This window comes from Sorex araneus, chromosome 2, assembly GCF_027595985.1.
Source record: "Sorex araneus isolate mSorAra2 chromosome 2, mSorAra2.pri, whole genome shotgun sequence".
Lineage (NCBI taxonomy): Eukaryota > Metazoa > Chordata > Mammalia > Eulipotyphla > Soricidae > Sorex > Sorex araneus.
Genome location: NC_073303.1, coordinates 233,911,852 through 233,923,878, shown reverse-complemented (window position 1 = coordinate 233,923,878; position 12,027 = coordinate 233,911,852). Strand labels below are relative to the sequence as shown.

Below are 12,027 nucleotides of genomic sequence, written 5' to 3'. Positions count from 1 at the left end.
CTGAGCGCCTGTGGGATAGGCACAGACATGGGGGGGGGGCTGGGCAGAGACACGAAGCTTCACAGCCCCCCTGCAGCTTATATCTGACTGACATGAGGCAGGCAACAAACAGGGCGCCAAAGCTGTCGAGGGAGCTAGCAGGGCCAATTGCAGGAAGGGCACGGAAGATGGTTCTGCCACACATCTGTAGCAAAACGTGACTCGGAGCAACAGGCGGTGACGCCTCGCTTTTATCGACTTGACTCGATGTGAGTAATCTGGCTTCCCCGCAGAGCAGACATTTCATTTCCTGCCGCCTGCCCTGGCCCCACAGGAGATTTGGACTGCACACGTGTCTGTACCAGTGTTCCCAGGGACCAACTGGAAATGTTGGTTCTATATCCCAGGGCTAGGGCCAGGGGCCCTGGTAAGGCAGGGAAGGACCCCCAGTGTATACATGTGCCTAGGGACCAGAGAGCTGGCGCCACGGGTCACAGCCTCTGTTCCAATTCTGGTTCAAATCTCAGAACCATATAAGGTCCTGAGCACCGCCAGGAGTGACCCCTGAGCACAGAGCCGGGAGGAAGCCCTGGGAACAGCTGGGTGTGCCCCCGTCTAGAAAAAAAAAAAAAGAAATCGAGGTTCCAGGTCTAGGAGGTGGGATGGAGGTGAGGCAGAAAGGTGGCGGAACTCTGCAAACATCGACGGCTGGGCTGAGGGGGGATTCTCAGGAAACTGTGCGGCTGGAACCACGCGCATCCTGGAAGGGGCGGGGGGGACCATAAAACGGATGAGAATCGCTGCTTCCAGGATTCGCACTGTCCGTCTCCGCAGAGGGCCAGGTGGCAAGTCTGCGTGATTTCAGCACAGCGGACAGCACCCGAGCCTGGGGTCAGCGCTGTCCATGGTTCTGGACAAGAAAGGGTAAAGTGGGGGGCGGGGAGCGGCGCGCCTGCGTAGCAAGCTTGCCATCTCAAGCCTGGCACGGCTTCCCAAGTCCCACAGGGTGGAGCCCTAGTGTCCCCGACCCCGGAATCGCAGGAGAGACCCCCCACCCCCTAAGCAAACAAAAGAGAAATCGGGACAGGGGTGGCTCAGTGGCAAAACACCCCCGCCTTCCCATCCTTGCCCTGAGCGCAGTCCCGAATCCCGCCCACATGTGTGGCTCACAGACGGGTGTGCGACCCTTGGCGATCAGCCCCGAGAATATGGAGCCGCAACCAAGCCTGTGTATAGCACCCCCCCCCCCCCCCCGCTCATGGCCACAGGCCCCCTTCCTCCAGGAAGCCCTCCAGGGAGAACCCACACTGATGAGCACTTGCTGTGTGCTGCACCTGGACCCACACTGTGCATAAGCCATACACACACACGCACACACACACACACCCACGACTCAGCTGCCGTTCCCTTCCAGAGTGAGGCAATCAAATATGGAGTGTTGGAAGTAGGAAGTTCTTCGAAGGGAAAAAGGATACAGTGAGGGGGTGTGAGCCTTGGCACAGGTCAGGGTAGGTCTCTGAAGGTTCGGAACCAGGCGGGGATGGCACGGGAAACAAGTCACGGAGGACAGATGAGACCTGGGGCGACGATGTTCAGCTCTCCAGGCCAACACCCTCGTAGGGGTGCGTGCTGAGGTGTCTGATGATGGGAGGTGTTGCACAGTGAGGCTGCATGAGTGATGGGGGGTGAGGTGCGTGCATGTGTGTGTGTGTGTGTGTGTGTGTGTGTGTGTGTAGTACACTGATGTGGGGCCTGGTTGTGGGGGTGCGTGTCTGGGGAGATGTTCTGGAACCGTGTTCTGGTTCCAGAGGGAGCGAGCTAGCCCAGGAAATCTCAGTTCCGCCCTGCCCCCTAGTCTCCTGGCAACTGCACCACTTTGAAGTTACCAGGAAACCCAGTTGCCAAGGCAACGGGGGCGTGAGTGGCAGCTCGGGGGCCAGCCTGGGCGAGGATCCCCAGGAGGCCTTTCACTTGCTCACTCACCTTCCTCCTCCTCTGTCTGTTTTCTCCTCTATCCTACTTGCCTCGCTTCATTCATTCAGTTAAAGAGCTGGGATGCCCCTCTTGGGGCTCTGCAATATGGAAGCGAACAGACAGACACGGGCCGGACTGTGGAACCAAGGGCTCTTCGTCCCGCTTGGTCTCTTTCTCTCCCTACCCCCCCCCCCACTCCCCACTTTGGTCCATGGCCCCACCTCCCCTTCGCAAGCCACAGAAAGATCCAGACTCATCTCTCAGAGATGGTTGCTGATAGGCGGGTGCTCTGGGTCCGAAAGAGCAGCACAGAACGCACCCCCATTCTTCTCTGCTGTCACATCCGAGGGACACACGCACAGTCACCGCCCATCCCAGTGTTCCTCGGAAACAGCATGAGCTCCATTTCCCAGATAAGCACACCGAGGCCAGGGCGTTAAGTCACGTGTGAAGTTTGCCTTCTTGTCTGGAGGAGCTCGCAAGAAACATTCGTGCTGCCTCCCCCCAGGGAAGGATCTTAGCTTCCTGAAACTAGGTTACTTTCGCCTACAAGGGTAGAGCTAGCAAAGGCCAGATAACTTTGATGGACAGACACATCCGTGGACCAATAGAGAAGTTACATGCACTACGACCAATGAGGTTTTGGCGTGGGCGGGACTAAAACCAGGAACCGCGCGCTGATTGGATAGAGGTACGTTGCGAATGGCGGAGACGCTGCGGCGTGTGCTAAGCGCCACCAGGCCTGTGGAGGACAATGTGGCTGAGGCCGGATCGCCTTTGCTATTGCTCGGCGGTCCAGGCTCTGGAAAGACGACGCTGTTGTTTGCAGCGGCTCTGGAGGCGGCAGGGGAGGGCCGAGGCCCCGTCCTCTTTCTGACGCGGAGGCCTCTGCAAAGCCTGCCCCGCCGAGCCGGAGCCGAGCTCGACCCCTTGCGACTACAGGTAACCGGAGCGGGACCAGCCAATGACTGGCGGATCGAGGTCGGAGCGGCAGTTAGACCCGCCACTGACGGGAATAAAGGGCCTGCCGGATCCTCCAATAGGCAGCCACTTAGCGAGCAGTGGGCGGGACCCTACAGATCATCCAATGATGAAGCGGAGTTGATGAAAGGCGGCGCGGAAGGGCAGGGGGCGGGCTCAACCTCGGTTCCGTCAGGGCGGGAGAGGTTCCCCTGAAGCGAGTATTAATAGTGCAGCGAGACTGGGGAAGCGGTGGGGTCTGACTTGCCATTGAAAACCCGGTCTAGAAATTTGTCCAAAAAATAGACCTTTTATCAAAAATGACATTTTAGTGCAGCGAGACTGGGGAAGCTGTAGGGTCTGACTTCCCATTAAAAACCGGTCTAGAAATTTGTCCAAAAAATAGACCTTTTATGAAAAATGACATTTTTCATAGACCTCTGTGATGAGTGCTGATTTTTAAAAATAGACGGGGGGAGGGGCTGGAGCAATAGCACAGCGAGTAGGGCGTTTGCCTTGCACGCGGCCGGACCCGGGTTCGATTCCCAGCATCCCATATGGTCCCCCGAGCACCGCCAGGAGTGATTCCTGAGTAATTGAGCCAGGAGTAACCCCTGTGCATGGCCGAGTGTGACCCAAAAACCAAAAAAAAAAAAATAGGGGGTGGGGGAGCTGGAGCAATAGCACAGCGGGTAGTAATTGAGCCAGGAGTAACCCCTGTGCTTCGCCGGGTGTGACCCCAAAAGCCAAAACAAATAAAAATAAAAATAGACGGTGCTGGGATAGAGAGGTAATAAAATGGATAGGGCGTTTGCCTTGCACGCGGCCTACCCGGGTTCAATCCTCGGCACCCCAAACGTCTACCGACCACAGCCAGGAGTAAGTAATCCCTGAGTGCGGAGCCAGGAGTCACCCCTGAGCACTGCCTGGTGTGACCAAAAAAAGAAAAAATTAAACAAATAAATAAAAACAGACCGTGCTTGCTGCTGACCCCTTTCAGTCCCCTGCACTGCATATTTGACCCCCAGCACCACCAGGAGTAAGCCCTGCATAGAGTCTAACCCAACTCTTCTTTCTTCCCACTAGAAAATCCGCTTCCAATATCCACCCTCCATCCAGGAGCTTCTCTGGCTCCTGTGCTCTGCCCATGAGATCCGGGGGCCCGCCCCCTCCCTCCTGCTGCTCGATGGGCTGGAGGAGTACCTGCTGGAAGACCCAGGGACCCAGGACGCCGCTTACCTGGTTGCCCTGCTTCTGGATACAGCGGCCCACTTCAGTCACCGAGTGCACGGTGGCTGTGGGCTCATGGTGGCCCTGCAGACCCAGGAGGAAGGCGACCGCGGGGATGTCCTGCAGCTCTCCATGATCCAGAGGTATTTCCCTGCCCAGTGTTGGCTGCACGCAGACGCACCAGATGCAGGACAAGGCTGCCTGCGCGTCAGCCTGGAGCCCGGAGGGCTGAGCCCCCGGCAAGAGTGGTCTGTGATCTTCCACTCAGATGGAGAGATGACGGTCATTCCCAGGCTGGACGAGACTGGTGATCCCCGCACAGACTCAGGTTCCAGCACCGGAGATCAGCCCTGTGCTTCAGTATGTGAGACCTGCGCTATGCCTCAGTTTCCCCAGGCCAAGAGACTGACCCCAGGGACACATGCACATCCAAAGCCTTAACAATTTAATAGTATTATCATGTATATATTATACCTAACTACTATATTGGGGTATTTTTATTTTATACTTTATTAAAATTGTTTTGTGATAGTTAATCTGAGGCTTCGTTCCTGCACTGAAGAGTATTAAGATTTAGCCATACATTTGAAAAGATTGTTTTGTGGGGCTGGAGAGATAGCACAGCGGGTAGGGCACTTGCCTTGCATGTGGCCAATATGGGTTTGATCTCTGGCACCCCATATGGGCCTCCGAGCACTGCCACAAATATTCCTGAGTGCAGAGTCAGGAATGATTCCTGAACATCGCCAGGTATGGCCCAAACTTTCCCCCCGCAACAAAAAAGATTGTCCTTTCTCATAATAATTCTGGGGACGACTGTACCCAGATTTAATCATCATATATTTCATTATCTAGGACTATGAATGTTTCTTGCACCATATGTGCTAAAGCATGCATAAGAATACAGGTGTATGACAGCTGGAGCCATAGGACAGCACGGAGGGTGATAGCCTGGCACAAGGCCAACCTGGGTTTCATCTCCAGCATCCAAGCTGGACCCACAGGCCTGCCAGGAGTGATTCCTGAGAACAGAGCCATGAGCAACCCCTGAGCATCGCTGGACATGGCCCCAAAACAAACTAACAAAAAAAAAACCCTTGGAATTACTCTTATTATCAGTGAAATAAAACCAAATTGAAGCTCATGAAACCATTTTCCTACCCTGATCACTTGCGTAAACTACATTTCCCAGCTGTGCCTGCGGTCACAGGTTCATTCCTGTGCAAAAGAATTTCCAAGGAAGACATTGCCCCAGTGCTAGGCTAGATGCCTAAAATGGCTCACAGAATCTTCCGCCGCTTTCCTCTCTGCTTTTTGACCTACGAGATGCGGAAGAACCATCTACATAGAGATAAAATGAAGCTACGGACCGGAAGTGCCTGGACTTCTGACTCACCCGGGGCTGCCCACCAGTCTCATTTGAGATAGGCAGAACCATTGACTCTGCTAAGTACAGTCAATGGGGAGTGTCTTGTGGTGGCTAGCGTAATGGCTACTGGCAACCTCATTTTCTGGGGGGTTCCCATCACAAGGTCCAGAACATCCAACTAAGTGCATGGTTTGATGGCCGCTTGCCCATCAGGCCTGGTGCAGGGTAAAGTACGGCTTACAGGGTGTGTGTAGAAATTGATAGGAAAATACACGTGTGTGCATGTGTAAGCACTGCAAAGCTGTCGCTTCTGGACAGGAAGGATCACACACCCAGTCCCGAGCTGCTGTGTTCTTAGTCTGGGGGGTGGGGGGGGCATACCTCACCGTCTCAGCCTGCCCTGCCACACCAGCTGGGTCCCTGAGCATCTGTGAGTGTCCTAGGAACAGGCCACGTAGCTGGGAGGCGAAGTCTCCGTGGCTGGTCCCAGGCTGTTCTCATAAGGGTTGGGGTAGGGGTCACTGGAGGGCCCCCCTTGGGCTCCCTGAGAGGCCACTGAACTGTAGTCGGTTGAGATGCCAGAGTCGGATACCAGGAGGTACAGATACTTTAGGTGGGGTGGCGTGGGGGGCAGCTCAGGGGGGAACGGTCTAGGGCACAGGAGCTGGGAACTGGGGTCCAGGATGGTGTACTCAAAGCTGACTGCTGAGGCCCCCTCATGCCCAGGCTTTGCAGCCAAGGCAGAGGAACAAGAGGATGCTTCGGAGGCATCGGCCAAGGCTGCTGGGTCCACAGAGTCCCTAGACCCTGGGAGGTCCTCACCAGAGGGACTCCGGGGCAGCAGCCACTTGTCTAGCACCAGGTAAGAGTCCCGTGTATGCTCAGTGACTACTGGTTCCAGCAGGGGTCCCTGGTCCTCAGTCCCTGGCTCCAGGACAGGCTTCACCCCCCAGCAACGCTCAGAAAGCACTTCCAGGGGAGCAGGAGGATCTTCCGTGAAGGGGGTGCAGGGGTTCCACCACAGACAGCCATCGTTCTGATACAACCACAGCTGCGGAAACAGCACCCGTGGGCTCCGGAACAGACGGCTCAGCCGCAAGAACAGAGAAGGCCCCAGCCCTCCAGGGACCCCCGGGGTCACCTACCTGGAAATTCCCTTTGTGGGTGGTGAAGAGGCCCTTGAACTCACTCTCGGGGCTTGGTATACCAGGCCAGATCTTCTGCTTCAGCGTTCTGGTGAAACCAAAAAAAGCGTTTTCCATGGGCATGTGCCACAGAACAGCAGGAGCCCTGCAGTGCCCGGCCACGGGACTCTGATCCCCGGTTCTCACCGGCGGTGGGAGAGCAGCGCGAGCACGGCCAGCCCCAGCAGGATGAGCACGAGGATGAGGGAGAGCGTCAGGATGAGCGGGTCCAGGTCTGGGAACCGGGAGGAGGTCAGGGGAGGGCCTGCCCCACGCATCACGCATCACCCATGACCCATCACGCCCCGCCCTGAAGCCTCACCGGTAGCCGTCACCAACGTTGCAGGCTCCGACCAGGCGCTCCAGAAGCCACCGAAGCTGGGCTCGGTCATTCGAGCGCGGACGGCGAAAGTGTAACGGGTCGCGCCCCGCAGGTTGCTGAGCAAACACTCGGTGCGCCCGTCCAGGATCTCCACCTGTGGGCGGCACCGGGGTGAGAGGGTAGCCAATAAGGGGCAGCGGGGACGGACACTGGGCTTTTGGGGGCGGGCCCCCAACCCAACCTAACCAATCCAATCCCGCGAAGGGACACAACACCTAATCATCATCTGAGAGCGCAGCGAGAGGGCGGTCCCCGCAGAGCTCAGGACCAATCAAGGCCACAATCCGATAGAAGCCTCGGACCCAAGGGCTAGCGAGCTAGGGCAGCGGGGAGGGTCTTGCACGCAGCCCACCCCGCATCCCATAGGGTTCCCCAGCACAGGCAGGAGTGATTCCTGAGTGGTCCCCTCAAAAAAGGAGCGGGGCCAGAGTACGGAGGGGCGGGGGCAAAGGGACTTTGTGGTTCAGGGGTTATTCCTGGCTATGAGCTCAGCGGTGCTCAGGAGACCCATGGAGATCGAACCCGGGCAGGCACGGCTGCATGCGAAACAAACGCCCTACTATTGCTCCGACCCTTCGTCTCTTTTATTTATTTGGGGGGGGGGAGGGATTTGTTTTTGTTATTCTTGGCTTTGCATTCAGGAATTACTCGTGGCGGTGCCCCGCGGACCATAGGATGCCGGGGAGCGAACCCTGCTAGGCCTTGCTGTACTACACTCCAGTTCCTTTCTTTTATCATCTCTTATTCTTTGCGGTGCCAGGGATCGGAACCCAGGACCGCAGACATGCAAGACAAGAGCTCTACCGCTGAAGCACAGCCTGGGATTTAGGAAGGAGCAAGAACTCGCGGTCGGTTGGGGTCAGATGGGTTGGGGAAAGGGGGCTCAGAAAGGTTAGCATATGGGGCCGGAGCGATAGCACAGCGGGTAGGGCGTTTGCCTTGCACGCGGCCGACCCGGGTTCGATCCCCGGCATCCCATATGGTCCCCCAAGCACTGCCAGGAGTAATTCTTGAGTGCAAAGCCAGGAGTAACCCCTGAGCATCGCTGGGTGTGACCCAAAAAGCAAAAAAAAAAAAAAAAAAAAAAAAAAGATTAGCATAGCAGTTGGAGGGTGTGGAGCTGTCGTGGGCATTAGGGAAGGGCCAGGAGTGCCCAGGCTGTGGACTGGGGTCGTGTTGGGCATTAGGACGAGGCTCCCACGGGGCAGTGGCGATGGGCCTCACCCTCTGCGCGCCCCCTGCGGAGCTGCCAGTGGAGATATTCACTTCATAACGAATGAGGCTGGCCATGGGGGCCCCAGGCGGCGGGAGCCAGCGCAGCACTACGTGGTTACTGTCGTCGGCCCGCCGGGCCAGCAGCCCAACGGGAGGGTCCAGGAGCACTGTGGAGAGGGGTAATTCTGGTGGGCGGAGACCGAGCCCCTTGCTCGACCACATGCCCGGCCGGTGCGCTTACCCACTTCGTTGATGTGGATGACCTTTTGGAAGAACGGAGGACTGGAGGGAGCCACCCCGACGCGCAGCTTCAGGGGGACGAAGCTCGACGTGTCGGCCGTGGGCAGCGAGCACCAGAAGCGCATCGAGCCTCGGGCCGTGGGCGCCTGGTGCACGCGACACGACTTCCAGGGCTCGCCCCTACGGGCCCCAGGGAGAAAGGGTTGAAAAGTGAAGGGGGGCGGGGCGCCAACCCGGGAACTGACATTGCTCAGGCCGTGGGCGCGTTCCGGGCACGACCACCAGGGGGCGACCCAGCCCGACGTTCGACGCCTCTTTCCCGCCGCTGGAGGAGCGCCGTCCTAGCCCTGGACCGGTCCGACCCCGACCGCTAGGGGGCGCGTCAAGCATCACACCCCCCCACCCCACCCCCCGTTTCCCATCAATGACCGCCAGGGGAGGTGTCATCCGGCTCCCGTCACCCGAAGGCGCCCCAGGCTGCCAACTCCAGGGTGCTGTGGCCCTCAGGCACGCACGCTCCCCCACCCCGGCGACTCGGGGCGGCGGGGGCGGGGGTGCCACGTCGGCCAGCCGGGTCCAACTCACTCGAGCTGGTAGGAGAAGCTGTAGTTGTTGGGGCCGACCCCGGCGCCGGCCGCCTCCTCCCAGAAGCACACCAGATCCTCCAGCCGCTCCGTGAAGCAGAAGAGTCCTTGGGGTCCGCGCGCCGCCAGCATGGCCGCTAGCGGCGGGGGTCGAGGGAGGGGATGGGGTATAAGGGCTCATCCCGAGGCACCCCCATCCTCCCCACCCTCCTGCTGCCTGCACGGGCAGATAAGCACAAAGCCCCGCCTCTCCTCTCCCCGAGAGGGGCCCCTCGAGGGGTCTGCGGAGGTGGAGCCTCGGAACCCCGGGAACAGGTTGCTCGCCATGCTCTCCCCACCCCTCTCCACCCCCTGACGGCAGCGCTCAAGGCCGGCCGCTGCCCCGCCCCTGCTCCTGAGCGCCCCCGGGGGTGGGGGTGTGCGGGGGGCGGGACTCCCTATCGGCCCCCGCAGGCTCCGGGATACCCGATAGCGCCAACCGTGCCCCCCCACCCCGCCCCCTCTCTGTACCGGCGGGGACAGGCGTCGGGCGCGCGCGCCCTGCCAACCCTGTTTACAGTTCCAGCACGGGCCTCCGCCTGGCACTGGGCTTTCTGGTCCCCACTTGGGGGATCCACAAGCCCCTTTCTCCCCCCTCTGGGGACACACGACAGCCTCCAGACCAAGCAGCACCTCTGACCCACTACAACTGACCTTACACCCAGCTTCTCCCCCAGGTCCAAGCTGGGGACCGGGTTCCCTCCCAATAGGCTTACCCCGCCAGAACCCAACGGAGGGGTTCAGTACCCTGAAATTCTGGGAGGGTCACACACAGATCCAATCTTACCTTTGCTCTCGAACTTGAAGTCCGTGGGGGTGGAAGGGGGAGCCCAGGCGGCTCCAGCTAGCAGGAGGCAGAGGGAGCCGACTCCCCGCCAGAGGGGCAGGCCCCGGGGGTCCATGATGCAGCCCCAGGGCTCCGGCCCCCCCTTCCTCCTTCCCTGGCACAGTCCACAGCTGGGTCAGCAGCTGCTCCCTCGGCCGGACACAGCTGACCAGCCCCTTCCCGGCCAGTCGCCTCGAAGTGGCAGCTCCCTGGAGGGGGCGGGACCAGCACTCAGCCTGGATGAGATAAGGGGGAGGTGACTGCCCCCGCAGGGCCTGGCAGAAGGGGGCAGGGGACCCAGTGGTTGCTTGGGGCGGGGAATAGTTCATCCTGTCCTGCTGTGTGACACAGGGCCGGTGACTTGCCTTATCTGAGCTTTGTCCTTCTCATCTGTCAACTCCTGACACGCACACAGAACACTCCAGAAATGTAAGCAACTGCTGGGACTAATCCCCATCTCTGGCCAGTTTGGGGAGGAATAAGATAATTATCTTAAACGTGACTAGCGGGAAATTGAGCAGAAGGCGAAACAGAAATATCACATGATCTCACCTTCCACGGTAGGCTGAAGGAAACGGTGCTGATGAACAGAATAAAATCAGAATAAGGGGCCAGGGCAATAGGACAGTGGGAAGGGAAGGGCGCTTGCCTTGCATACAGCCGACCCTAGTTCAGTCCTTGGCACTCCTTATGGTCCCGTTGTCTGCCAGGAGTGACCCCTGCGTACAGAGCCAGGGGTAAGTCCTGAACAGCGCTTAGGGGATGGTTCAGAAAACAGAACAAAAAGGTTATAGGGGCTGAGGATGTGACTCAGCAACAAAGCAGTTCTTGCACGCAGGCAACTGGGTTAGATCCTTCATAGGTCAAAACATAAAAGATAGGTACGGGGCGGGGGAGGGGTGGTGGCGGAGGGGCTGGAGTGATAGTACAGCAGGTAGGGCATTTGCCTTGCACGCGGCGGACCAGGGTTCGATTCTCAGTATCCCATATGGTCCCTCGAGCACCGTCAGTAATAACTCCTTGAGTGTAAAGCCAGGAGTAACCTCTGTGCATCGCCGGGTGTAACCCAAGAAAGCAAAAAACCAAAAAACAAAAAACAAACCAAAAACAGCGACAACAAAAAACATAAGCACCAGATATAGATCTGACCAATCAGCATATGATGGTCCTCGGGGACAAAGTGATTGGCTTGATGAATCACGTGACATAAACTGGCCCAATGGACTTCTGCTCTAGGATTAAGCTGGAGATGGTGGGAAAGGGGGTGTCTACTTACCTAGGAGGGTGGAGTTGAGGGGTTGCCCTTCTCAGAGTGACCCCAGGAGTTATAAGCCTGACTTGGAAGGAGACTGCTACTACTTTTTTTCTTTTTTGTTTTGGGGCCACACCCGGCGATGCTCAGGGGTTACTCCTGTGCTCATGGGACCTGGGATGCCGGGATCGAACCTGTGTCAGCTGTGTTCAAAGCAGACGCCCACCCTCCCTGCCTGCTCTACTATCGCTCTTGCCTTATTGTTGTTTTTTTTCTTTTTGCATTTTTTCCCTTTTTCTCTTTTTGGGCCACCTCCTGTGGCATTCAGGAGCTGCTGGCAGTGGTGCCCTGGGGACCATATTTTAGTGGAGCATCAAACCGAGGCCCCCTACACACAAATGCATACTCCAGCCTGTTGAATTATCTTTCTGACCCCAAACTACAGTGTCTGCTAGCAGAGACCCAAGTAAGAGCATCACTAACTAGACATTTCTTTATGTTCTTGCATCCCAGTACACAGGCTGCTCCCTGGCTTCAGAAGGTGCTGACCCTCCCAGTTTGGTGCTCAAGGACTCCGAGAGCACAAACTACCCGATCCAAGGAGATTCGCTCCACATCTTCATTATAGCCATCAGGAGGCAGAAAAGGGCCATGGGGGAGGTCACACCCCTCCTCTTGAAGGTCAGGCCCTGGAATTTGTCTACATCCTTCCCCTTTGCACCCCATTCGCCAAGATTCAGTCACATGACCACATCATGCTGCCCGGGTGACTGCAAATGCCCTTTTTTGACTC

General features: G+C 57.8%; 2 protein-coding genes across 2 annotated transcripts; one reads left to right on the top strand and one right to left on the bottom strand.

Moving 5' to 3' along the window:
- Positions 1-2,655: 2,655 nt before the first annotated feature.
- SWSAP1 (SWIM-type zinc finger 7 associated protein 1) lies at positions 2,656-4,588 on the top strand. The gene is made up of 2 exons (XM_004616782.2): positions 2,656-2,895; positions 4,000-4,588. The coding sequence occupies exons 1-2, from the start codon at positions 2,656-2,658 to the stop codon at positions 4,582-4,584; spliced, it is 825 nt and encodes a 274-aa protein (XP_004616839.2). The 3' UTR covers positions 4,585-4,588.
- Positions 4,589-5,951: 1,363 nt separating this feature from the next.
- Positions 5,952-10,142, bottom strand: EPOR (erythropoietin receptor). Its single transcript, XM_004616584.2, has 8 exons — positions 9,944-10,142; positions 9,119-9,254; positions 8,535-8,713; positions 8,303-8,460; positions 7,019-7,172; positions 6,844-6,931; positions 6,658-6,745; positions 5,952-6,563 (listed from the first exon to the last, which is right to left on the bottom strand). Exons 1-8 carry the CDS (start codon positions 10,056-10,058, stop codon positions 5,952-5,954), a joined length of 1,530 nt encoding a protein of 509 aa, XP_004616641.2. The 5' UTR covers positions 10,059-10,142.
- Positions 10,143-12,027: the final 1,885 nt, after the last annotated feature.